Consider the following 27,235-nt stretch of genomic DNA (forward strand, 5'->3'; position numbering starts at 1 on the left):
ACACAGACATACCTCTCCCATTATCAACATTGTCCACCAGAGTAGTACTTTTGCTACAATTGATGAATCTACATGTCATTATACATTGTTATCACCTAGAGTATCTAGTTTACATTAGGGTTCATTCTTGATGTTGAACAGGCCGTGAATTTGGCCAAATGTATTATGACATGTACTTGCCAATAGTATTGTATAAAATGATTTTGTTGCCCTAAAAACCATTTGTGCTGACTGTATTCATTCCTCTCTCCCATCTAACTCCTGACAACCACTGACCTTTATGCTATCTTCATATTTCTGCCTTTTCCAGGATTTTGTATGGTTGGTTGGGGTTACAGAACATGCATTCTTTCAGATTGGCTTGTTTTACTTAGACATTTAAGCAATGTGCATTAAGCTTCCTCAACTTCTTTTTATAGCTTGATGGCTCATTTTTTTTTAATATGGAAGAATATCTGGATTGACCACAGATTATGTATTCCTTCACCTTACTGAAGGATTCTTGGTTGTTTTCAAGTTTTGCTCATTGTGAATAAAGTTGTTACAAACATTATATGCAGTTTTTTCTGTGCACATAAATTTTCAGCTCCTGTGGGTAAATACAAAATAAAAAAACACCCAAAGAAACAGTGATTACTAGATTGTGTGACAAGGGTATGTCTAGTTTTGTGTAAAAAAAAAATCAATCTGTCTTGCAAAGTAGCTGTAGAATTTTGCACTCCCATCAGCCATGAATGGGAATTTCTGTAGCTTGTCATCTTCACTAGCATCTGAATGTATAGTATATCTTTTTGTTCCAATTTAGACATACTTATTGACTTATGCCAAGGACCATATTTCATATGCTTTGTACTATATGCATATCTTCTTTGCGGAAGTATACATTAAGATTTTTGGTCCATTTATGTTTATTTTTATTTGAAAGGTAGCAAAAGACAGAAACAACTTGTATCTACTTTTTTACTTCTTAAATGTTTGAGTCATTTCCAAATCCGATTGTGCTCTTATTGTATCCTAAGAGTTCTTTGTACCTTTTCTTTTGGGTAGCCATTTTGTAGAGATCTATTTTATTTATTTATTTATTTATTTATTTATTTATTTATTTATTTTTATGGAAAGGCAAATACACAGAGAGAAGTAGAGACAGAGAGAAAGATATTCCATCTGCTGGTTCACTCCCCAAGTGGCTGCAACTGCCCCAACTGAGCCTACCAGAAGCCAGGAGCCAGGAGCTTCTTCCAGGTCGCTCACGTGGGTACAGGGTCCCAAGGCCTTGGGCCATCCTCAACTGCTTTCCCAGTGGGATAGGAGATGAATGGGAAGTAAAGCAACCAGGACACAGAGCAGCTCCCATGTGGGATCTCGGCAGATGCAAGGCAAGGATTTAGCTACAAAGCTATTGTGCCGGACCCCTAGATAACAGTCTGTATCTGACATGATCTTTAAATATTTTCTCCCAGTCTTTGACTTGAGTTTTTATTGTAATAATTGTTTCTCAGAAAAGAAGTTTAAGATTTTGATGAAATTTAACTTAACATTTCTTTCATGGATTATGCCTTTAAGGTTGCAATGAAAAAATCACCACCATACTCAACTTTCACGTAGATATCCAATTGTTCCAGTGCCATTTGTTCACAAGGCTGTCTGTTCCACAGTATTGTCTTTACTCCTCTTCACAAAGATTAATTGACTGTGTTTATAAAATTCTATTTTGGCTACATATTTTGTTCTATTGATCTATATGCCAATTGTTTTGCCAATACCACACTGTTTTGCTTCTGGTAACCTCATGACAAATCTTGAAGATGGTGAGTGTCGGTATTCCGATTTTGTTCTGTTTAGTTGATAACTCTGCATCTTTATTGATAGCCATAGAAATAACTTGCAAGAATTTTTATTAGAATTGTATTGAGTCCATAGATCAAATTAGAGAGAAATGGTATCTTGAGTCTCCCTATCCATGAACCATGTATTCTTGTTTTATGTCTTTCATTACAGCTTTGTGGTTTTCCCCGTAAAGATCTTATGTATATTTTGCTAGGTTTTTGCTTAAGTGTTTTATTGTTTTTTGATGCTTAATGAAAATGATATCACTGAATGAAACTGAAAATCATATCAATTTCAAATTCTGCTGATTCATTGCTAGAGTATATAAAAGCTGTTGATATTTTTGCAATCACCCTTGTATATTAAAAATTTACTTTTTTTTATTCAATTTTACCATAACTGCGTATTGGTCCTAAAATTTGTAAGATAAAGTTTAAATGTACACATAGTATACTTTACCCCATTAATTTGATCTAGGTGCAGCAATGTTTAGTATACTTCACAATCCAAATCCGTAACATTTTCTGTTTCACCCTCTACAGAAGTGTGAAGACACCATGACAGTTACAGTGGTGTATGATAACTCGGAGGCAACAGAGCTCTGTGCAGCTCAGCACCTCTACCTCAAGCCTATAGCCAAACTGATGATCAATGTATTGCTCCCAGAGAGTATAGAACCTGTGAGACCCTTCTCTAACTGGGAGGTTCTTGACCAGCTGAAGAACCTGATTTGCCCTGACCAGTTCACCACAGTTCGGCTCTCCAAGAGTACAAAGGACTTCATCCGATTTGAGGGAGAGGCTGAAACCCGAAGTCTGGTTCAGATTCTCAAATCCAAATTACATGGGAAGATCATCAAGTTAAATGGCTTGAAAACGGACTTGAAAGTTGTGGCTACCGATGCCCAAGGAGAGTGGGAACATTTCCCCAAGAAAAAAGAGGCCTCACTGAGTGATGGAGCTGAAGAGCAGGATCATGATAAGAGTCCAGACGCCATCTATTTTGCAGGCTTGCCCTGTAAGTGGTTTGCACCTAAAGGTTCCAGTGGAGAGAAGCCATGTGAAGAGATCCTTCGGGTAGTCTTTGAAAGTTTTGGGAAGATCAAGAATGTGGATATCCCTATGCTTGACCCCTACAGAGAAGTGATGACTAGGGGGAACTTTGGGGGTTTTGGCTTTGGCTTGCAGACATTTGAAGCCTTTATACAGTATCAAGAATCCACCGACTTTATAAAGGCCATGGAGTCCCTTCGAGGAATGAAGCTGATGCTTAAAGGAGATGATGGGAAAGCTCTGGCTTGTAACATTAAGGTAAGAAGTAGCCAGGGTTTCTTTTTCTCCTTCTCCTCCTCCTACTCCTTCTTATTCCTCCTCCAGATGACACTGAGTAAAACAAAGGTAACATCTAGAATAAATTTTCCTAGACTTCATCAGGATCTGATCAATAACTAATGGAAGAATGTGTTTGTCATGAATAAATGTGTAGATTTTTCAAAACGTTTATGGTAAAAAGTGACAAGATAAGGTTATATTAGTGCAAAAGATTTTGAAATCCATTAATATGAAGGGTTTTTAACAAGTTCATAGAAAATGTATATTATAAAAAAACCCACATAATTTCCAAACTTTTTTCCACCAAAAACTTTTTTATTATTTTAAATTATTGTTTTATGATACAATTTTATAGGCTCTGGGATTTCCTGTCCCTCTCCGCAAGTTCCCTTCCCCCATTGATTTCCCCTGTAGTATTACAATGGGTGGTCCTTCATGAACAGTCGTAAGAACATCATGCTGAAAAACAACTCTCTTTTCACTCTGTTTTCCCAAGGACTTAAAAAAAAATTTAATTATCATTTTATGTTACAATTCCATAGGCTTTGGGATTTCCCCCACCCCCTACCCCAAATGTTATCCACCCCACAAGTTCTCCTATGTTATTACTATAATATAGTTCTTCATACACATTCATATGTTCATCATTGCGGGCATGGACAATGACAGAGAGTCCAGCATCCTATTGTCAAGCTATAGCTGACAGTTTCAATGGAAGTCCATCTTTGATCTGGAAGTAGAGCTGCATATTGCATTGTATCCTCACATTTGGATATGATAGTCTCCATTACACTGTTACTGTATATCCCCTTAAATGAAAAGCCACAATACAAAATGAACAACAGAAAGAAAAATAGAAATGTACAATGCCATGAAGTTCTCAAGAGGTTTTGAAAGTTCAACAGTCCTGAATAGCTGGTGATCCTGCTGCTCCAATCGCAATGAAATCTCTCCAGAATGCACTGGCTGCTATAGTCCAACTTAGAGTCTTCGTCTGCCAAGATATTCACTGCCAACACTTGGCTGGGGTAGTTGATCAATTTGTTCTGTCCTCTGTCCTCTGTTATGGTACTAGGTGTCCTCTGGAAGCTCCAACGTACTGCTATATCTTCAAGGTACATTTGGATATGCTGTCCACTGCTCCCAATACAGGGTCTGGCACATTTGATCACCCAAACCAGCCTACGCACATGCTGATAGTTGCAATTGCTGGGTCAGTTCTGTCTCCAGCCCCATGTCTTACGCAAACCAAAGGATGTTGGAGTCCAGCCTGATCCTGTCCACCACATACTCGGCCTTCACAAAAACTAGCGAGAGCTGCAGCTTAGCCTAGTTGAAGTGACCTGCAAATACTCCTGCCAGGCCCGCCCCCTACCCTGGTTCCCATGCTGGCCAGTATGAACAGCTGACTGATCCCATCTGTCCTACATCCCATTAAGCTCTTATACATGTCAATGGGCATTGAAGCCCAGTTCATCCCAACCAGCCCCACTGTCCAGTTCACACTGGTGCCAGCAGATGCCACCATCTATCTAGCCATGTCTGCGTCTAACAGAATTTGCCCTCATGCCAGCATCTGCCAGCTGATTCTGCGACAAAGCCCAATCCACTCACGCCCATACTGGCTTATGCATGGACCAGAAGGTACAGTCAACCCAGCTTGGCTTTTCCTTGATCCAGGTTACATGTAGGCCATTGGGTGTGGCCCTGCCCAGCCTGCTCTGCCCCCATCCCAGCTCTCATGCTCACCAGTGGGAGTATTGGCCCAGCAGGGGGCCCTCACATCCCCCTCATTGGGACCATTCCCCCAAACTCTAGGTTTCACATGTGCTGGTTGGGTGCTGCAGCCCAGTCTGGCACAGCCCCCTCACCTTGGCATTTACCAGTGGTGCTGTAACTTGGCCAGGCTATGCCCATCCCCAATTCCAACTCACAATAGTGGGGGCTACAGCCTAGTACAGCCCTTCCAGCCCCCAATCCCAGCCCTCATGTGGACTGGCTGGTATTGCGCTCTGACCCGGCCTGACTTACACTCCATTCTGGCTCACAGATTCACCAGTTGGTGATATGGACTGACCCATCCTGGCCTGCACCAAATGTATGCCAGTGGGTAGCATATTTTGCCCTGGTCTTGGCTGCTCCCCATCTTGGTTCTTGCACTCATCTGCAAGGAGCATGTCCCGACAGAAGAGTTCCCCAGGCTCCTCCATCCAGATCTTTCCCAATGCCAGATCTCGCTCACACCAGTGGGTCCATGGGCCAGTTCTACTTAGTCCACCTCCTGTCCTAGCAGGAACAGTGACCTTTCCTGACCTGCCCTCACCCATTCCAGTTCTTGTTGTTGGGTGTTACAGCCCAGCCAAACCTGGTCTACATTCAGACACAGGTCACACATGGCTCAGCACAGGCAGAGACCTAGCCTAGCCTGTCCTACACTCACCCTGGTTCTCACGAGTACCAGTGGGTGCTGGAGTCTAGCTCAGTCTGTCGCATCCCAGACTCAGCCCACACCCATGCTGAGGGACACTGCAGTTATATCCAGACCAGACAGCAGCCCACACCCTGACCCTCGCATTCTCCATTGGGGATCACAACCTGGCCAGGGTGTCCCCTTTGCTCCCCAGCCAGGCCTGCTTCCCTCCACAGATCTCACCCATGCCAGTGATTGCTCTGACCCAGCTTGGCATAGTCCCTCACTTGTCTTGACTTTTGCCTTTGGGTGCTGCAGCCTGGCTTGACCTAGCCAGACCTCAGTCCCAACTCTTACTGGCGGGTGCCGTAACCTGGCCCTGCTCAGTCTGCTCCCATCCCTGGCTCATGTAAACCGGTAGGTGTGATACCCTATCCCAGCATGACCTGCACTCCATCCTGGTTTCTGCACTTGCCAGTGAGCTAAGATCTGCTTGGCCCTCCCTGGTCCATTTCCTTCCAACAAAATCCACACACTTGCCAATGGGTGGGGCTACCTTGCCCAGCTTGCCCGACTCCTAGGCCTGGACCACATGCTCACCAGCAGGAGCTATGATTCTGAAGGGAAATTTTACAGGTCTCCCCACTCAGCCTACTCTCAGACCCGTATCTCACATGCTCCAGCAGGTGCTAGGCCCTTGCCTAGCATAGCCTGCCCTTCCATCTTGGCCTTTGTATGAGCTGTTGGATGTTGTGGGCTGGCCCACCCCACGCCCTGTTTTAGGATACACATGCAGGTGCTTACAGCTTGGACCTGCCCAGCCTATTCTCAGCCCCAGCCCCAACCCCAGTACCTATGAGTGTTGGTGGTTTTCATGTTCACAACTAATTCAGCCCATCACCACCATAAATCTTGAGCTAACCAGCGAGACTCTTATCTCCTCAAGGTTGGGCCCACTTATCCCCAACAGAATCTGCCCCAGGACCTTGTTCTCCCATGTGCTGGTTAGTGTCATGGCCCTTCCTAACGTGACCTGTCTTCTGTTCTGACACTCTGTAGGGTACTGGGATCTAGGTCTGCTAGACATGGCTCCAGCCCTAGCTTTTGTGTGGAGTGGCATGTGGTAGTCAGCGATACTCTGTGTTAACAAACCCATCTCAGGACTCCCATGTGGACTGGTGAATCAGTCTGGCATATTCAGATTTTCTGGTCTCTCCCCTCCAAACCACTAGGTCTCAGTCCCCTTGCTTACCTGCAAGTACAGTGGCTCTGCTGTTCGGTGTCCCTCAGGATTCATTCCTCACTTACATGTAAGGTGGCCTTAACCATGGATGTTTGTAGGCAGTACTTTGGCACTCCCAAGTCCCCAGAGATCGTCGGTGGGCAGCCAGTGGGCAGAGCCTGGTGCCTGATGGATGCACTGGCTTAAGATGGTGCTGGCTGCTTTTTAAGCAGTCAGGGCAGGCTGCAATCCCCACTCATCAGCCAAAAATGGCCGATGAAGCAGAGGTTCTGCCTCACGTGCCTGGCCTGCTCTCTCCACTGCCATGGACTTTTGGAAGTACCCTCACAGCTATTTACCAAGAATAATGATCTTGATTCTTCTGCTATCATGCATGATGCTAGATGTAATTTTATTTATTTTTAAAGATTTATTTATTTTACTTGAATGGTAGAGTGATACAGAAATATGAAGAAATGCACACGCGCACACACATACACACATATATCTTTCATCCACTAGTTTACTTCTCGAATGTGTGCAACTCCTGAGGCAAAATAATACCAAAGGCAGGAGCCAAACACTGTATCCAGATCCCCTAGGTGGGTGGCAGGGGCTCAAGCTTCCCAGGTACAATAGCAGGAAGCTGTACCTGAAACAGAACTAGGTTGGAGCTAAACCAGGTACTCTGATATGGGGTGCAGATGTCCCAAAACAGGGCTTAATTGCTGTGCCACAATGTCAGCCCCCTTTTTCTAATTTTAGAAAAGATTTGCATTATTTATTTCAGAGAGAGACAGTATCTGTGTTCCTATCCACTGGTTCACTCCCCACTGGTTGGAGCTGGCTTAGGACCTGAACCAGCAGCCAAGATTACTACCCGTATCTGCTTTACAGATGGCAGGAGGACAATCACTTGAGCCATCACCTTCTGCCTCTTTGAATCTACATTAGTTGGAAGCTGGAAGCAGGAGTTGAACCCAGACATACTAATGTAGAACTTAAGCCTGCTGGCTGAGAAGCTGGAGAGCAGCATGGGTGCAGATGCAGAGGGAATGTTGGGAGTTCATTTGGGTGTGAGTGGCCATGTACTATCTTACCTTTGTTTCTCTGGCCTGGAAAGCATACAGCCAGCTGGCAAAATTTTCTAACAAAACTTTGAATTGTTTGGGGACAGGTTATGTTTGACACAACCAAACACTTCAGTGAGGGAGCTATAAGGAAGAGAAATCAGGAAAGGCTAAAATTACAAGAGCTGGAGGAAGAAAGAAAGAAAGAAAAGAAAAGAGAAGAGGAAGTGGCTGAAAGGTGAGTAGACCAACTTTAATTCAGGCCTTTTCTTTTGATTTATGGATTAATCCTTCTGGATGAATGGCTAGACTTGCAAGATGACAGTGAGATGGGGGAGGGGGACAGGTGTTGGTGCAGACAGATCTCCACTGAACATTACAGTGTTTTGGCTATGCTGTCAAAAGACCTAAATGACTGAACTATTGAAAATGAGAGGCTTCAAAAAAGGTGTTTGTTACGAAGAAAAAGTAATGAGGAATAATGGGAGAAGCCAGGTTAAAATTTGTGGGGGGGGGGGTGGTGGTAATATTTTTTAAAAACAGGAACTTTTATAGTGAGAATATGAGCCTATTAAGTGAAAAAGATTACCAATTTACCAATATTAACCAGCCTACTAATTTAAAGTTTTAAAGTTAGGTCTTGGAAAGAGTTTCTTCTATAAAAAGTACATAATCAAACTAACCTAGAAGCAAGAAAACTTGGAATTGTTAAGACCACTTGTCTTGTTGTCCTGACTAATTTCTGTGGATTTGAGGTGCTTTCATACTGATTTCTTTGGGTTTACTGTTGCCTTTCAATTTAGAAGCTTGAACCTAGAAAGGGCTATTGGACCATCATCATCAAATATGTGGCAAGATAGTACAAATGAGCCAGAACTCTAGGGTTCTGAAAAATAACTTTACTTCCTGGCTCCTCCTTGTGCATGTATGTCACAGCATTTAAACAAGGAGCTTGGTATGCCCTTCTTTTTTTTTTTTTTTTTTTTTTTTTTTTTTTTGGCCAGTGGGGGTAACAAGAATCACTTGCAGCCACATCTATAAAAATTGGCTGGAGCTCGAGCCTACTTAAGAAAACCAGCTCCCCTGAGCCCCAGTTCCATAATTAACATCTGATTTAGATCATCTTTTGTCTGAGTCCTGGCTCAGGTAATTGCTCCTGCTTTCCCATTCTCCACTTCTCCAAAAGGGCCCAGTTGAAACAGTTTTAATCTTCAGAGAACATCAGCATAAAGAAAAACCAATGTGTTTCTAAGTCAGTGGGTTTTCATGATAATATACTGCATTAAGCGATATGTGTCAAGGCCCAGCTTCCCACTTCAAAAGTTTCTGAGTTCCTTGATTTATCTCTCTCTGTCTTAATTTATTTTACCTATGTGAAACCAGCTCACAGAAGGTAATGATGACAAGACAAATAAAATCATTTCTGTGAACTCTGAATCTGATAGTTCCTGCTTATGTTTTGAGAAAGTGGTTGCCACAGGCCCCTCCTTTAAATGCTTAGCCTTCTGATTTTGCTATTTTGCATAAAGTTTCCTTTTCTTTTTTGTAAATTTATTTATTTTAATAATGATTACATGGTTGATCAGGGTGGGAAGGATCTAGGTTTAGGGAAAATTGGGTGAATTCATTGCTTCCAAATTTGCAATTTATTTTTGTTGTTCCTGGGGCAAGGGGAGAAACAAAGGGGAAAACTATTCACGTGTGGAAAGTCTCCTTTTCTATGCTTCTGTCTGACCAACAAACTATGTCTCCTTCCCTTGACTGATGCTTAACAGTGTTTTTGGGTTTTTTGATTGTTTGTGGTTTTAGCCTAAATTGTCTTTGGCCCTGTGATTAACAATGGTAGAGTCTTGGAAGCCTAAAAAAAAAAAAAAAAAAAAAAAATCTGTTTTCCTCTGGTGGGAGAGATCAAATACCTAACAGATACCTTCTGAATGGTTTAATCTTAATCATTGTACAGAAAAAGAAAAGACGAGGAGAGGAAAGCCCAGGAAAAGAGGAAGAAGGCCAGGGTCAGGAGGCGAGCCCCGAAAGAAAGGGACAGACACCGGCAAAGGAAACAAAAGGACAAAGCCAAAGCTAAGGTGCCTCAGGAGCTGGACTCTTCACAGGAGTGGGAGGAGAGGAAGGACCTGCTGGCTCACAGGCGGGTTGAGGCCCTTCGGTTGCTACGGGTTCTCCTGAGGAAAATTTCAGTAAGGCTATTTCCCAATTGTTCTTCAACCTTGGTAGGTACTGATCTTTCTGAGAAACACAACTTTTGCATTTAAGCAGTGGTCTTTAGAAAACTTATCTTCATGAACGACTCATGGTATTCACTTGGGTTTGCTTGAAACAGGCTGCTTGTGGACTTAGGGAAAGGGTATCTACATTCACTAAAATAGTTGTGTGACTCTACTCCACCATCCAACACATAACACTTTTGGGTTTCTGAACTTCCGGGACTGTATCCCCTGGAGCAGTTCAGCTCTTTCCTTTCTTAAGTTCCTAATGGATGTGAACAGGAAAGTGCCAGAAGGCAATGAAGGGTGCAGGTGAGAGCTTAGTGGTGCTCTGCTAACTGTACTTGTTTCACCACTTGCAACAAGCTTAGGAGAGAAGCCAGAGCTCCAAGCATTGTAGTAAGCTCATGTTAGTCCAGTTTTAAATTATTTGGTACAGAATTTCTCACCTCAAAGCAACTGATTTGTTTGGAGAGTTTCCTTTGTGGAAGGAATTTCTCCTCCTTCCTGAGCACCCTGAGATAGCCAGACTCAGCAGGTATCCTGGATGAAATGCCAGGAGGCTCCCCAAGTGTTAATTTGAAAATACATAGTTGATTTTTTAAAGTATAAAGAGCGAATGCCATTAGTGTTATAGAGTTAATTCTTGGCCTGCTTCTCATTAGTGTGGACAGTGACACTTATTGAAACCAGGATCAGAAAAATCCCACATTTACATTTATAATAAGGCTAGCTGGATCTTTTTTTGTTTATCTTAATGATTGAAAAGAATGAGTACTTTTAAAGAATTTCTGTCTTTAAATGACTCTGAGGTCTAATTCTTGGTCCCATTACGCTTACGCCAATTACATGATCCCTGAGCTCTGATCTCAGGTAATGGGTAGGAACTTGTGCCCTGATGTGTATTAGGTGTCTATGGAAACTCAGCAAAAAGTCTCCCAGCAAGGTAGGACTGGAAACCAGCACCTTTCACCTGCGTTGCAGTTATGCAAGGCATATGACTATAGGTAAAAGCATAGTCATGGCTGTATTTGCCACTTGCTACCTTGTGTCTTTTTTAAAAATTATGCATTTGTTTATGTTATTTGAGAGAGAGAAAGAATCTTCCCTTTGCTGGTTCAGTTCTCAAATGCCTGCAACAACTGGGGCTGAGCCCAGGGCAAAGCCAAGACCCGAGAAAACTCCATCCTGGTCTCCCACCGGGATGGCAGGCAGTCAAGTACTCGAGCTATTACCAGTGCCCCCAAGGCTGTGTGCTAGCTGGACGCTAGAATTGAGAGCAGAGCCTGGACAGAAACCCAGGTACTCCAGTAGGGCTGTGGGTCTCTTAACTGCTGCAGCAAACACCTACACTCATGTCTAGCTTCTTGGGTGAGGCAGGGCAATTCAGAGACACCCTCACCTGCAATCCATAGTGAGAGGTCAACTTAAAAAGCAGAAAGACCACTTTTAAACCAGTTGACTCTCTTAGACACAAATTTCACCCATCTGTTCTTTCTTGCACCAGGATATTCTGTTTTTTTTTTTCTCTCCTCCTTGTTTCTCTAGCTCCTATTACAACACACCTACTAGAGTAAACATAATAATTTCTGAAGAGATGAAAAAAATACCTGCATACTTTGAAGGCCATGTAAATGTTATGCCTTCTGACATAAGCAGCTCATATTGAACATTGTATTTTGTGCTGCTCATTTCTTCAGTACAGTGTTCTTTCAAACTTTGTTCTATCCGAAGTATTAGAAGTCTATTCAGAGAACCCAGGGGTTGGTTTGTTTGTTTTAATATTTAAATCTATTTAGTTTTTCATGTGAGATTTTTAATCTTTTCTTTGAAGGGAACCACACAGGTTCACTCCCAGAAACTTACAGGCCCTGAAGCTAATCATGGGAACACATTGGCAATACTGGAGAACAAAGAGTCAAACACTCAACATCTTCAAAGTCGAGAAGCAAAGCCGGGATATCAAGTTGCCAAGTCAGCTAGTAAAAGCAAGCAAAAAATGAAGACAAGAACTGGGACTCACTTACGGAAAGCCTCCCATCACTTTGATAAAAAAACAGTACAACATTCAATTGGAAGTGAAAGGCCTGCAGAATTATTAATGGAGGGATGCAATCATAATTTGTTTTCTGATCAAAATTCCTGGCAGGGTTCAATGATACAAGGTCAGTCTCTTGAGGAAGAAAACCACCACAGCTCTGGTAAATCCTGTTCTTCCAGATTATCTGAAAGAGATGGCAGCAGGCAACAGAAGATCTATGAGACAGATGAATTTATCAACTACCTATTGAACTATTATCAAACTCCAAAATATGCCCGTGTCTACCTAGAACCAAGTCACATAGAAAGCATGTGTCAGTGGCAGAGGGATGTGTATGCTAAGGGAAATGGTTTTCAGGTCAGTTTGAGAAAACGCGGGCATTATTCAACCAGTTTGAACCAAGAGCAAAACCTGGAAGGGCAAGTACAGGTTCAAGAAGACGATGACTGTCTGAAGATATGTACTCAAGATCCTGAGCCTAAGCCAGAAAAGAGAAGAAAAGTGGATTATGCCAAAGATTGTACTAAGGGATTAGAAAATGATGACAAAGATGCAGCCAGTGAAGCAGGTGATCAGCCGCACCCAACTGATGGAAAGAGCCACCTGTCAGCAAAGACTCCCTCCCACCAGGTCAAAGATTCCACATCTGCAAGGCAAAGCCAAACTTTCTCATCCTGTGACTCAATAGACTTCGAATTACAGTTGACTGATTTCTTGGAGGAAATTAGTAGTGATTCTGAATGCTTCAGTGAAATCCTTAGTGTAAACAAAGAGGACAAAGACAAGTCTGTGGCCACATATCATAGCTCTCCACAAGGAGGCCCCCTTGACATTGATGAAGCCACTACTTGGGAACAGGCAACTAGTTCGAGTGAGCAAATTTTCAATTCTGAGAGGAAACATGATGGTGAGCAAAAGTACTCTAAATACAAACTGAGGACAACAGGCAAGAGATCTGTGTATGAACTTAGATATTCATGGTTTGAGGGCAATAGCAATTTCATTAGAGATGAAAAGAACAACAGCCAAAAAAAGAGAAAAGCTAGTCCCCCGCTACTTGTTCAATGAAGGATCTTACCATGAATCCAGTTCTAGTGATCCATCAGAGGAAAATACAAGAAAGAGGAGGAAGTTTAGTACAATTGCCCAGAAAGTAAATTATATACCCTGCCATGTGCCAATAACATCATCAAAAAGTGCTAATACTTTCTACTTGAGAGATTTTTCCAAAAGAGAGACTCCTTGGAAAATCAGAATATAACTAGGATGCAAAAGAAGATTTAAAAGATAGTTAAATTCTAAAGAATTCATGCTCAATCTGACAATTATTATACTAGACATAATAACCAGGAGCACACTGACTATGGAAGTTGTTTACGAGGGAAAATTACCCTATTTTATTTTATTGGAAATATTATTGATCACCACTTTAACCAGGAGCACCCTGATTCACCAACAAACAGTTTGCAAGAAGAAAATGTAAAACCAAAAATTGTGATGTAATTAGCAACTATGGAGCAAGAGAACTACACTGAAAAGCATTAGCGGGATCAAATGCAAAAACTTTGTTTCTCTTGCCAAAGTGTACATTAAAATGACTGCAAGTGTGTTAGCAAGCTTTCCCAACAAAACACACAGATTCTGAAGCTTGGTAAAGCAGTACACTTGTAGTTCTTCTTCTAAGGACAGACTTTTTTTTTTTTTAAACAGTTTAACTGCAACTTTAGTTTGGTGCCATGATGAAGATTAATATTGAGAGGGATTGATATAGCCCTTTATGGCTCTTTAGCTGTCACAACATCATCATTCAGTGTCATTTATCTTCAAAGATGACTACAGAGAACAAATAAGGGTCCTTTTACATGTTATTTGATTTGATCAGAAATGCCATGTGCAGCAACACATTTTCATTTTATTTAGGATTAAGTATAGATATAAGAAGAGATATGGACAGCTAGAACATATAGACTTGTTCATGACATTAGTGAGTTTTGTGATCACCCCCTGAAGGAAATTCAGCTTGCTGGGATGTTCAAGTACTCCATGAGTTGTCCCTTTAAGAGGCAAAGTTTTGGAAGAACTCGAAATGGGGTTCAAGTTGTCTTTTGAGACTTAAATAGATAAAGGGACCATTAGCAGGGGTGTTTTTTTTTTTTTTTTTTTTTTAAGAACTCCATGTCTTTCCATTAGGGGAAAACAACAGGATTGAAAGTGATAAGCAGTGGGATTTACAAAAGGCAATAGTGAAAGCTCCTGGGGCACCAACAAAGGCACTTGGGAAGTGAGGATGTGATAATATTCCATTTCAGGTTATGTAATCTTTTCACTCAGGGTTGGGTGACAGCAGTTTGTACAAAGTCACTGAATGTCCCCCAACTGACTTTTATACAACCGGAACAAGTGCCTCCTCTAATCCTCAGATGATGCCATGGAGTTAGGAAGAGTTGAGGGGAAAGCCCATAGTTTTCTAGCTGCAAAAAAAAAAAAAAATTATACATGTGCAAGATTTGTAAACTCTTAACAGAAGCAATTTATCTTTTTACCTAATTGTTTTGGACTTCTTAAATATTTTTAAATTGAGGTGTTTTATAGATTCTTAAAGACTTACATCTTATTTAAATGCATGATCTGTAGAAAGCTAGGCTGATTCATTCTGCCTTACATTGGATTTAGGACCTCAGGGGCAGTAGGGGATCTTTCCCCCACCCCCAACAAAGCTATCTAAACCTGACCTGGCAGTTGAAGACATCAATGAAAATTAGAAACTGTCTACAAACTGCATAAGGTGCAAAAAATCAGTAAAAGGCAACATTTTCACACAGCATGATTCATTTCCATCTTAATTTGCTTTTTTTTTTCAGATAAGTGCCAGCTGGCAGAGCCAGGTAAGACGCCAGTCTGTGTGGTTGCCCAAATGATGTCACACAATGTATGCTCATAACCAGCCACTTGAAAAACCTGGTGTCTGAAGGGGTTACAGTAAAATCTCCTCCTTTTTTCAGGAATGATTCATTTATTTATGTAATAAAAAACAAGAACAACAGATAAGGGGAGAGTTTCCATCTGCTGGTTCACTCCCTCAGTGGTCCTAACAGCCAGTCTCGGCCAGCTGAAACAAGCAGCCAGGATTTCCATTGTGATTTCCCATGTGGGTAGCAGTGGCCAGGCACTTGAGCTATCCTCTGCTGCTTTCGCAGGCACATTAGCGGGGAACTGGATTGGAAGTGGAGCAGCTGGGACTGGACCTGCACTTTGACATGGGATGCCAGCACGGCAAGTGGTGGCTTAATGTGCTGTACCACAAAGCTGGCTCCCAAATCTCCACACTTATCTCAAGAGCCACAGGTATGCTTCATGGGTCTCTCGTATTCACATTTTAATGAAGGTGTGTTAGTACACACAAAAAGTCTGAAACGATGGCAACATAGCAGATTGTATCTGTCAGTAAGAACCAATGAATGAATGATTTGTTGGCTCATTTCCACTTTAAAGCTCATGACCATGCCAGGTTTGGCTTGTCAAATGAAGAATGGCTCATGGGGTGAGTGCCTTTTCTCCTCTGAGGACTAGCAATGACTACTAATATTCAAAGTAGTGTTTTCCAAAGTAGCCTTTGAAACTACTAACAGCTTGTGTTTTGTCAGATCAACTTTCTGGCAACTGCATATTGTTCTCCTCCAATGAAAACCCACCTCCTTAGTTTTCCATGTTTTATGCCATTGAACAAAGAAAATTATGGATTTGTAATGGAAAGCAGCTATGCTTGTTTTTGGGAAAAAAAAAAAACAACATGATTTTCCTGTCATTTGGTGGCTTTTCTTTGTGGAGTTTTTAGGAATAGAAACAATTTACCGCTCGCTAAACATATGAAATCTCAAATGCAAAATACAGCATGTGCAATTTTTTGAATAATATAACTGGTGCTAAGTCATTTCTGTATAACAGCTCTGTCTTGTTTGTTTGCTCACTGTTGTCGTGGGACCTAAAGAAAGTAAGAGTACTGGATTTATGTCTACATTCCAAGCAACCCTGGGCTTTTCTAGCTGACTTGTGATAATGCATTCTAGACCACAGTCAATCTCTTTGTCTGCTTAGGCCTTCAGGGAGGAAGAGAACAACTATACTTTTCAATTGAATGGCCTAGTAAGGAATGGAATAGAATTGAAAATATAACCACCTTCTCTTCACATTAGCCTATTTTGTTGTGCTGTAATTTCAGTGGTGCAGAAGTATTTGCTGACTCTTTTCTGTGTCACGTAAGGGCCTGAACTTTAAGCTGTCTTTTTGATAAATAGGTATTTTCATGTTTTTCCTTGTATAGGCTGCTGCTAGTGCTGTAAGAAGCTAAATATCTGCCAATGTATTTTGGTTTCATTTGTTGGAATTTCTCAGGTAGAAAGCCATGTAACCTGCTAATTTTGGAAATAAGAGCCAAATAAATGTATTTTTCTTTGTTGCAGAAACTGTTTAGGATGTTAATTTTTAAATAAATGCTGAAAGTTCCACTCTGGGAGGAAAATGTCTACCTGTAGTACGCGGCTTTGCACTAATGTTGCTGACCTTTCTTTTCTCACTTGCCTTGTTAGAAAATAATGCCTATTTAATTTTCAGATCTATTAAAAATATTATTGTCATAGTGACTGTTGAGTCTGTTCATTCATCACATGTGTTGGCTAGACTCTTGTACACCCACATAGTCTTTAAGCATTCAAGAACTGACTTTTCTCAGAAAACTGTTTCTAGTATTGTATTACCTAAGAGAAAAATCTGGCCACTTTGGAGCTGAGCCAGTGTATTTTGGGCTCAAAGAGCTCTGAGACAGCAAGGGATGTGTGGATGCCTGGCTTGGATCTAAGATTTGCGTGAATTTGGCCCTGTGAGGCAAGGGGCACATTACATTGTACAGAGAAGCTGATGCTGAGAACATGTAGGGCATGCTACTTGTAAGCGGCAAGTGGCAGCAGTGAGAACCAAGCATCTCAGCAGCTGGTTGGATGACAGCAGGTAGGGAACACAGATGCCCACCTGACACCTCCTGAACGGGCCATGCAGTGGTGTCAACAAGCAAGCTCTGTTCTTGAATGACACCTTTTGCATAACATAGCTTATGCATATGCCACTGGTTTTGAGAAATTTTTCCAGTGAAGCCCTGCCTTACAGTAATATCCCTTTGCACATAATCAACAAAATGTTGATTCAGCCCTGAATGGAGAGGAATCAGGCTATTGGGATTGAGGCACTAATGAAGCTTGGGGTATTTTCCTTTTGGCACCAGACAAGGCTGTTTAACTTTGTAAAAGGAGTAGCCTTAATCTTCACATGCATATGAGATTTCAAGCTGCAAAGGTGGTTCAGGCAGTGCATCTATTGTAAGAAAATCTTGTGGGTTTCAACAATAAAATTATAAAACACTAATATTTGTGAACTAATAAGTTGTCTACATTTATATGGCTGATTGCATATTCAACTCTGTATATATGACATGAAGCTAACTTTGTTCCAATAAGGATTTTTGGTACTTTCCTGATCAGGCAATGTATTATCAACAAACAAAATTCTTCTTTGGCACTTGGTAATGACAATGTGTTCAGTGACAACATCCCTTATTAACCTTGCTATAGACTTCAAGGTGAGGGATGGTGTGCCTTTACAGCGTACAAAGTTCTGGTTAAGAGTCAGAATTTGATGGGCCACAAAAACAATAATTTCTTAGTAGGACAAGCTGGTATTTGGTGTGAGCTCTGAATGTCTGTCCCTTTATAGACTTGCTTCTTGTGGAATACAAAAAACCTACACTCAGTTGGACATTGGGGGCCAGCATTATGGTGCAGTGGGTTAAGCCACCGCCTGAAATACAGGCATGTCTTATGAGCGCTGTTCATGTTTGGCTGCTCTGCTTCTAGTAATGTAGCTGGGAAGTCAGCAAAAGATGGTCCAAGTGCTTGGGCTGCTGCCATAAAAATTATGGGAGATCCATATGGGAGTTCCAGGCTCCAGATATCAGCTGGCCCAGCCCTGAATGTTGTGCCCATTTGGAAATCAGCAGATGCAAGATTCTCTGTCTCTCCCTGTTTCCCTTCTTTTTTCTGTCACTCTTTCCAATAAAAGCAAATAAATTTTTAAAAGTATATTTTTATTGAAAAGATTTACAGAGAGAAAAAATCTTCCATTTGCTGGTTTGTTTTCCAAATGGCTACAACAACCAGAGCTGAGCTGATCTAAAGTCAGGAGCCAGGAGCTTCTTAAGGGTCTCACATGTGGGTACAGGGTCCCAAGGCTTTGGACTGTCCTCAGTTGTTTTCCCAGGCCACATGCAGGGAGCGGGATGGGAAGTGGGGCTGCTGGGATTAAAAAAAAAAAAAAGATTTATTTTTATCAGAAAGGCAGATATACAAAGAGGAGGAGAAAGAGAGAGGAAGATCTTTCATCCAATGATTTACTCCCCAAGTGACTGCAACAGCTGAGCTGAGCTGATCCAAAGCCAGGATCCAGGAGCCTCCTCCAAGTCTCCCATGTGGGTGCAGGGTCCCAAGGTTTTGGGTCATCCTCAGCTGCTTTCCCAGGCCACAGGCAAAGAGGTGGATGAGAAGGGAAGTGGATGCGAAGTGGAGATGCTGGAATTAGAACCAGTGCCCACATGGGAAGATGGTGCTTGGAGGTAAAGGATTAACCCGTTGAGCCATCACGCTGGCACTGGTACATTTATTTTTAAATGAAATCCTGCATTTTGAGCTAACGTATAATGATTGTGTTTGGTTGCATAGACAAAGTTTTAAAACATTAAGCCACCATACTCTATTGGGCAAAATCACTTTATTAACTGACCAAAGCACTTCATTTTGTTTTGATTTGAGGTAAAACCATTAAACAGTTCACAAGAATATACAATTGACTAACTACAGTTACACAAGTTTGAAACTTCACTAGTTGTTCAGATTTTACTTTTACAAATTCCTACAACTGTAGTCTACTTAAGCTATGTTTAGTGTTAACCAAAAGATAGATCGCACAGGTCTAGACATACTTGATTACTACTTCCGTGGTGACTATAGTTTTGTAATGACGTAACAACTGGTACCTTATGAATACACTTTGAAGACCACTTGGTTAGCGACATGGACCATTCCCTTACTTTGCAGAGGTGTGCATGAAGGTTCTTAGGTCAAACACCTGCTCCCATTCTAGATGCCCTTCTCTCATCAGATTGTGTTATAAAAAAAGGAAGGAAGGAAAAAGGGAGGGAGGGAGGGAGGGAGGAAGGAAGGAAAGAAGGAAGGAAGGAAAGAAAGAAGGAGGGAGGGAGGGAAGGAAGGAGGGAGGAAAGGAAAGAAAAAACCCAGATAACCATTGCCCCAGCACAAACTTGAGGATTGGGAATATGGATCTGTAATCCTCTTCATATATTTAGGTTTTTAGGCAAGCCAGCTTATTTTTTTTCCCCAAAGCTTTCTTCCAAATGTTGCAATCCTGTTGTAATCCTAACCGGGAGATTACTGTGTGAGAGTGTGGATCCACATGTGGATAAAAATGTGTGTATGTTTTGTTCTGTTTTTCAACTAAGCCCAGCTGTGGGATTTCGTTTTGTTACTGGACAGCTCTTTTTAATCAATCCCAAAGCCTTTGGAACACTGCAGATTTGCTTTAGAGGTAGATAAAACAGAAATCATGCAGTTAAATCAAATGAGAAAACAAGGGATTTTCTGTCTTTCAAGAACATCAGTACTAAACATTGATCCTTTGCTGTTAGTGCTGTTGAATGTGACACAGTTCTACCTGTTGGGGAAGCACTCCAGCCTTACCTGTTTCTCAGGGAAAGCAATCTTAAACCCCGCATGTACTTAAACTACAGACGGAAGGAAAACATCATCAGTATATGCAGTACGGCACTGCACTGCACTTTCTGCATTCGTGACATTCAGCCATACCATGCAGCTTCAGAAAGAAGTTAATTGTACCATGGTCACTAGTGATGTTAGTTAAAAAATTTACAGCGAGTTTAAAACTTCTCTAAATATTGCAATCACTATGTTTTAAGGACAGACTGGAATGTTACAAATGATTCTGTAAAATACAAAAATAGATATGCTTCTACTGAAGCCCTTAATCATTTTTGCGAGCATTCTCATCCTTCGGTTCTTCATCGTCTGAGTACACCGTGGGCTCCTCTCCCTCCTTCAGCAGTTTGCCCACAAGGTGATACTTGACTGGATGTAGAGAAGAGAAGACAAATGGTTATTCTCATATTTCGAGGGCGAAAAAAAATAAGAAAAACAAGAACACTACCTGATCTCATTTGAAAACATCCCTTGCTGATTTAAACACACTTAGTAATGTGTTAAGCTTCCTGAAAGATAAAAAGGTGGTTTATAGCACAGTCCTTGATAACATAAAATAATAGCTTTGTGCAGAAGGTAGAAATATAACAGGTAGCAGCATCCAACAATGAGCATGCAAGGTAACATCAGAATGAATGGCCTGTGCGCTAGGAGTGCCTGAAAGAGCAAGGCCTGCTGATGAGTTAGAAGGGTTAGAAAATGTATATAAAGAGTTTGGTGAGTGGGAGAAAGTTCCAGAATATTACAACTCCACGTACAAATATGTATAGGTTAAGACTGAATGTAGCTGGGAAACAATAAATAAACCAAGCAGGCAGAGATGGGATCTACAAAAGTAGAAGATAAAGTTAGCTAGGTAGTATGGGTAAATATTGTGAAATATTTGGAAGGTGAGCCTGAGGAGTTTGGACTCATCCCACAGGGAGTAAAGTGCATGGCAGGTTCATGAGGAAATGAATGACATGGTAAAACAGTGCTAGGATCACTGCGGTGCCAGGGCAGATTCCAGTGCAGAGACTGGCAGCAGGGTCACTGGGAGACAAGTGTGCAGAGCCAGGTGAGAAGGAGCCAGGGCCAGCGGGGCAGGGTGTGATCTTACGGAAATGGCAAACAGGGCAATGATGCACTTTGAAAGAAAACTGGCAATGCAAATTAATGAAGTGAAAATTGGATGGAGCCCACGGACTCAAAATGGACACTTTGCAGAGGGAGCCAAGCCACTCTAGAGGGGCACATGACAGGAAATCCATAGTTGGAAATTAATATTCCAAGAAGCAAGTTCCTGGAAACTCCTGAAAAAGAAGAGTTTAATCCAACCATGATGATGGAAGCCACAGTGTAGGGAGTAAGGATGCAGAGAGAGGAGACGAGTTGGAGACAGCAACTTGTTCACAGTTTGCCAGTAAAGGGCAGGAGGATAAGAGGATGGCAGAAGACAGAGGCTTGTACCTACCATGGGCAAAAGCCTGTGGGTAATGAAAGGGAGTAGTAAATGAGCCAGTGGAAGACTGAGGATGTTGGAGACAGTCTAAGCTGGAATGCACACACTTGTGAGGGGATGCAGTCAGCCAGCACCACAGTGTTGCAGCTAATCTAATGCAGGGATCACCATCTCCACGGCAGAAGCCAAGAGCCCTAAGTCTCTTCTTTATGAATATGCATAGCTATTAGAGGAGTAACCAAGTTGATCAAGCAGGTAACCAGAGCTGCTTTTGTGTGAAAGAATCATCGGGAACACAAGTGGAACTTCCCTGTTTGAACCCAGTGCAAAGGTCCTTAAGGTGCTCTGGGCTGGTAGAAAGTAAATAAAACCCAGGTGGCATCTGGGAAACCTGCCCTAAGGGGAATGCACACGGGCTCAGTGTGGGCTGAGGCGTCACAACAGCATTTAAGAGTTAGCCTCAGTTTACGTGAGAAAATGATCACACATTTCTTCTCACTGATAAAGGTGAACTCCAGAAAATAAGCTAAAAGTCACAATTTGCCAATATCCTATAAAACATGCTGCCATCACAACGCATCCATAGGGTGCAAACAACTGGGGACTATGTTAAGCAGCTGAATTACATTTTCTAAGTAAAAAGACTTGCCTAAACATGTGAAATCTAAACTTAGTGCGCCAGAGATCCAAACTAAAAAGAAGGGCTCTATCTAGCTAATTATTCACTAAAAACTTTCTCTCTCTGAAGTCAGCATTATTTCTCAAGAAAATGGTTGGCTATAGTCAGTCAAAAGACAATGTAATATTAATGGTAGAGAACAGTAAATAATAATAAAAAACATTTTAAATGAAATCTTCCTCCAAGAAATAGTCTCGATACTTATACACTGTTTGGGAAAAGCTGGGAAAGATTACTGTTCAAGGTCTTGGCAACAAAACATTGTAAAAGTGATAAACATTTAGTTCAGAACTTAACCACTCATGCTAATTCTAGAACCTCAAAGACCTCAGGCCGTTAACACCAGCTGGCAATGAATGTCTGTTTTTTTGTGCCTTTCTGAAAACAGCAGACATCATCGTTGCTGGGCAGATTATAAGCATCATTGGTAGATGTGGCCTATGGTTAGGCTCAATTCAATTCAAAGAGAAGCTGTGTTATAGAACACAAGTCTATTCTTCAACAGCTATGTGGGCTGCCTTTAACCAATGAGTTCCACAAGAGAAGACTTATGAAAACCCCTGTTTCTATAGCCAGGAGGGCTACTGTCCTTTTCCCCTAAACACCCAGCATGCCAAATCCTAGTGTGGAATCTCTGCGCATTTCTCAAAAATGTAACAACACCAGAAATGGGAAGGTCAAGTTTCCACAGAGGTCTAGCTAAAAAGTGGTATGCAATAATAGCAAGTGACTCAGCACTACTGCAATTACTCCAAGCCGTAAACTCAATCCGTCCAAGATTCAGGAGCCTATCAAATGCACCCAAGTTTCAGGCTGCTTAGTAATAACTATTGTCCTGCCCCGAATCCCCATTGCTGGTAGAAATTTGATCCATGCACAAATTGAAAAAAATGCTTACAAGTGAACTGCGAGTCCCAGTCACTCAGGGTCTCCCGCTGAGAGGCAGTGAGGTCAGACAAGTCATCATACTCATCCTTCAGGGCTTCCTTATCCAGGCAAAATGTGGCAAGGCCCCTGGAAGCGTCTCTTCCGGCAAAGACCCCATATGGCCCCTCTTCAGAAAGAAAGCAAAACCAAAGACCAATTCATCATTAGGTAGTCAATATCTTTCCATCACACACAGAAAAAAGTTTTGTTACTCATCATCTTAGAAGGCCCCCTTTTTGAGAATTCCATTCTGAAGCCAATGGATACTGAGGCTTTGGAAAGCATGTTGGGGGGAGGGACAGTGAAAGACCTGTTGTCATTACTTTTAAACAACCAAATCAAATCGCTACACATTTTCATCAGTCTCCTGTGATTTCCAAATAGCTTATTAAAAAGTCATAAATGGTTATCGCCCAAAGTGGTAGTGGGGTGGTGATGGTGGTGACAGGGAACGACCTGAGATATGGTTCGAATTTAATTGCAGGACATCAAACCTAAAGCCGAGCTCTGCTGTAGGCACTTGAGTTATAGCATTCTTCAGGCAACAGACACTGAGGTGCAAATGAAAACATTTCCTTCTAAATGTTTTCTGAAACATTTTAATGAGCCAAAGGTATCTTACAGAGATTTGAGGTTGCAAGACTTGATTAAACATTAGCTCACATCAGCTGCAAGATAATTTCATGGGTATCAGAGAATCAAGTTCAAAAAAAATCTATCCACGTGTTACATAACCTTCAGTGTCAATAAATCCAAGCTGGAACAGACGAAATGAGCTTCATCTTCCTGTTTTGAATTGGCCTTGAAGGCTGACTGAGCATGTGCCAAAATTTTCATGGAAAAAACAACTGAATCCATACCCTAAAATAATTCAGTAAACCTCAGAATGCTATTGCCAATGCTATCACACCAAACTTCTAAAAAAGCAGTGAATCATTCTGAAGGTACTTAAAGTAGATGTTTGCACTTATTTAAATATTGTCCAAGTAAACCAAAAGAATCCAGTGCACTTCAAACAACATATTGTTTCCAAAAAGGTAGATTGAATAGCAACCACAACAGACTAGCAACCACTACAGAACGCAACAAAAGAAAGGGGGAGGGGGGGAAGCTTTATCAATCTTTTGGAAATGTACACCTGTGGTGGAAATGGTAGCAGCAATGTTCATGTAGGGAAAATGTGCTGGTTTGAAACTCAGTATTTCATAACGTATGGTCACTGGATTGCTAGAGCAGACACAAACCTCAGTGCTGAGTAAAAGATTAAGGGGGAGCATTCTGAGTCTTTGCAGACCACATGTCACTCACTAAGAAGCATGGTCACTAGAATGAAGGCTGTATGAGCAGGGGTCTATATCCATTTTGCTCACTGCTATACCTCCAGGGTCTATATGAGGGTCTCCAGAGAGCAGGAAGCACTAGAATGAATCATTTTAAGCGATTCTTTACAGCATTAAATAGCATTCCCACCACACTGCTACCACATATTCACGGGCTGACTGGAGGATAGTGCAGACAGAGAATCAAAGCTCTCGCCACAAGCTTCCCCCCCCCCCCCGCGGGAAAATGAGGGCCTGGTGGGAACAATGCCGTGCACCAGGGTCACACATCTGGCCTGTGACCCCCAGTGATGACTAGGATACATGTCACCATACGCCCAGTTCTAGGTTCTGTGTACAGGCCTACATATCCCTCAATGACTTGGCAAAATACATTCAATCATATGATGATGCCCCACGCACATGTTTGGACTGCTTTACAGTTCAGTGCACATGATTATGTTCATTGATAGCTAAGTGCACTATTTTGAGCCGTCAGTAACGTAAACGAAGTTTTCAAATTATCTTAACAGGTGCATGCCTATGGAAAATAGGCATTTTAAAATATTTGTAAGGAAGAACTAAGTGAGCAAGAGCCTTACAGGACCTTAAGATATTTAATTTCGACTAGCTGGAATGAGAAAGTACAAGCAGTCATGGTTGCAATGCATTTGCAGCCCCATCTGGGCCCTTTCTCCTCTGAGACCACACCTCTATATAACTCCCCCAGGTTTCCAGATTGGATATGCTTAGAGAAATGCCTATTTCCTCTCTGACAATTCTATAAAGCAAGAGTTTTCAAAGCTGACTCTTTTCTCGGATTCACCTGTGGGATTCAGGCATCTCTGCCAGGGGCTCATCTATGTTTACGGGGGAGAAGCCTGCAGTCTGTACTCGCTCCCAGATGTATCAGGTGATCATGTTAGGCAAAGCGTTTGGGAAAAGCCTCCTGTCTGAGGAGTCTTTCAAGTGTGCCCCCCAGAATTACTCAGCAGTCTGCTAGCCCGTTCCCCCTCCGGGTTCTTTTTTCCTAAAATCCTCCTACCCAGTAGGCTACCCGCTTTGTTTCTCAGGATCCTCCCATATCACAATCCATTTTTCATTTGTGGGACGGGAGTTTCTAGTGTTTCCTCTGTTGCTAGAGATTGAATGCGTTGTTACCTTTTCAGCCTGCCTCGTTGCCACTGTCCACCGTATTCAGCCTTTATTTCTTTCTGGAATCAGCTCCATTTCCCCTTCCTGAGCCTCCCTAGTTCACCTCCCAGCCTTTCCCGGTCAGCAGGCGCACACACATACCAAACACAAGCTCGACTCACACCTAACACATTCCAAAACGCACGCGTACACTTTCACCACCACACACCACACACACTACGCCTGCACAAACAGTGCGCGCGCATGCACACTCACACACACCACTCGTCACTATGATCTCCTTTCTTTCTCAAAGCAGACACCAACTCCTCCTTCCAAGATCCAGCAAATCTGCTATCCTCGAAAACTCCTCGAGCTCCCTGCACTCTGATGTGCCCCCAACCCCTCGCGGTGCCCCCCAACCACCACTTTAAGCGTCTTAGCCTTTTTTTCCCTCCCTCCCCATCACAACATTGGCAGCACGGGCTCGGATCTGTGTCCCTCTAGCTGCCCCCGCCCTCCACTGGCCCGCAGCTCCTCGAGAGTGCCTCTGGTCTCCCGCCTGCGTGAGGAGTCACCCCGCCAGCACCACCCGGCTTCCAGCGCTCCCGGCTCTCTGCCCGCCAGCCTTCCTTGGCTCACCGCCATTGCTTTCCCCACTCATGGGCTCCCGGTTCCCTCCTCGCCTCTCCCCAAGCGCAGCACTACGCTGGGGCCCTCTTCTTTTGTCTCCGTGCCGCACCTACACACACACACACACACACACACACACACACACACACACACACACACACACACACACACACACACACACACACACACACACTCTGGCCACCATACCGGGTCCATAGAACTTGCGGCCCTTGGTCACGTCGAACACCTTGCCGTTGATGGCCATGAGTATACGCGGGTCCTGGACGCCGTCGAAACGCCGCAGCTCAGCAGGGGTGAAGTCGCGTCGCTTAAGGCGGGGCAGCGGGGGCGGCTCGTCGTCGTCGCCGTCGCTGTTCCCGGGCTGGTCCCCGCGCACGATCTTGTAGAGCAGGAAGATGCAGAGGCCAAGCAGCAGCAGGTTGAGCGGCGACGTGAAAATCTCGTGCAGCAACCCGCCGCCTTCCAGTTCGTTCAGGTCGGCGCCCGTCGCTACCACATCCTCGGCAGCCATGATCTCAGGAGCAAAGGTTGGGCTAGGCTAGACAGAGCTCCGGAACTCGCTGCTTTCCCCTCCCTCTCTGCGAGCTAGTGGCGCGCCGAGCTCGGTGGCGGAGGAGAACTTTAACCAGGGAGGGGGCGGAGCCTGCCGCCCCGCCTCCCCGCCTCCCCGCGGCCACCTCACGCCCCGCCCCGCCCCGGCGCGTGGGGCCCGGTTCGGCTCAGGCCCCCCACAGAACCCCCCGCGCTCTTGCTTCTCGTTCCCCAGCCTGCCTCCCGTTGCGGTGCCAACGAGTCCAGCCCTCGGTTCTAGGGCACTCAGCTCCCCGCGCCGGCCTCACGCCACAATGTAACTTCTCATGACGCAGCACGCAGGCTTCCTGGGCACCCCTTGTTGCTCCTGGCCCAACGACACGCTGGGTGGGCCTTGGCTTTGGGGGAGTGTTGTCTAAGGACCCCTTCTTCACCTGATGTGAGAAAGCACCCCTTACATTTCTGTTGTTTCAGGACTCAACCCCCCCCCCCACCTCAGGTTTGACAGCCATTTATCTCCAGCCATTCCCCCAGGACCCAGAAACTGTCCAAGGGAACAGGAGTCTCGTTCCTTGAACTCCGTTTTCCACCC

The 27,235-nt window shown here is 43.1% G+C and overlaps 2 protein-coding genes across 3 annotated transcripts; one reads left to right on the forward strand and one right to left on the reverse strand.

The window, feature by feature from the left end:
* Nucleotides 1–2,353: 2,353 nt before the first annotated feature.
* LOC121169489 (A-kinase anchor protein 17B-like) lies at nt 2,354–13,626 on the forward strand. The gene is given in 6 exon segments (XM_041000074.1): nt 2,354–3,137; nt 7,968–8,098; nt 9,821–10,055; nt 11,917–13,149; nt 13,151–13,436; nt 13,439–13,626. Coding segments are annotated over 6 exon segments (2,826 nt in total). The 5' UTR covers nt 2,354–2,384.
* A 5,295-nt stretch (nt 13,627–18,921) lies between these two features.
* PGRMC1 (progesterone receptor membrane component 1) lies at nt 18,922–26,698 on the reverse strand. Of its 2 annotated transcripts, XM_040999876.1 has the most exons (3): nt 26,299–26,698; nt 22,977–23,132; nt 18,922–20,327 (listed from the first exon to the last, which is right to left on the reverse strand). In XM_040999876.1, exons 1-3 carry the CDS (start codon nt 26,621–26,623, stop codon nt 20,224–20,226), a joined length of 585 nt encoding a protein of 194 aa, XP_040855810.1. In that variant the 5' UTR covers nt 26,624–26,698; the 3' UTR covers nt 18,922–20,223. The 2 variants fall into 2 exon arrangements, with proteins under 2 accessions (XP_040855810.1, XP_040855811.1); XM_040999877.1 differs by lacking the exon at nt 22,977–23,132 and having other exon boundaries at nt 26,299–26,682.
* Between the last annotated feature and the right edge of the window lie 537 nt (nt 26,699–27,235).

Source organism: Ochotona curzoniae, unplaced genomic scaffold (genome assembly GCF_017591425.1).
Source record: "Ochotona curzoniae isolate NIBS_2020 unplaced genomic scaffold, NIBS_Ocur_1.0 scaffold_1852, whole genome shotgun sequence".
NCBI lineage: Eukaryota > Metazoa > Chordata > Mammalia > Lagomorpha > Ochotonidae > Ochotona > Ochotona curzoniae.

Excerpts from the sequence above, each read along its gene's own strand:
- PGRMC1 (XM_040999876.1), bottom strand. The coding sequence starts at position 26,623 with ATGGCTGCCGAGGATGTGGTAGCGACGGGCGCCGACCTGAACGAACTG. Across the intron at positions 23,133-26,298 it reads CCGCAAGTTCTATGGACCCG|AGGGGCCATATGGGGTCTTT; the intron begins GTATGGTGGCCA and ends TTCTTTCTGAAG. Across the intron at positions 20,328-22,976 it reads CTGGGACTCGCAGTTCACTT|TCAAGTATCACCTTGTGGGC; the intron begins GTAAGCATTTTT and ends CTCTACATCCAG.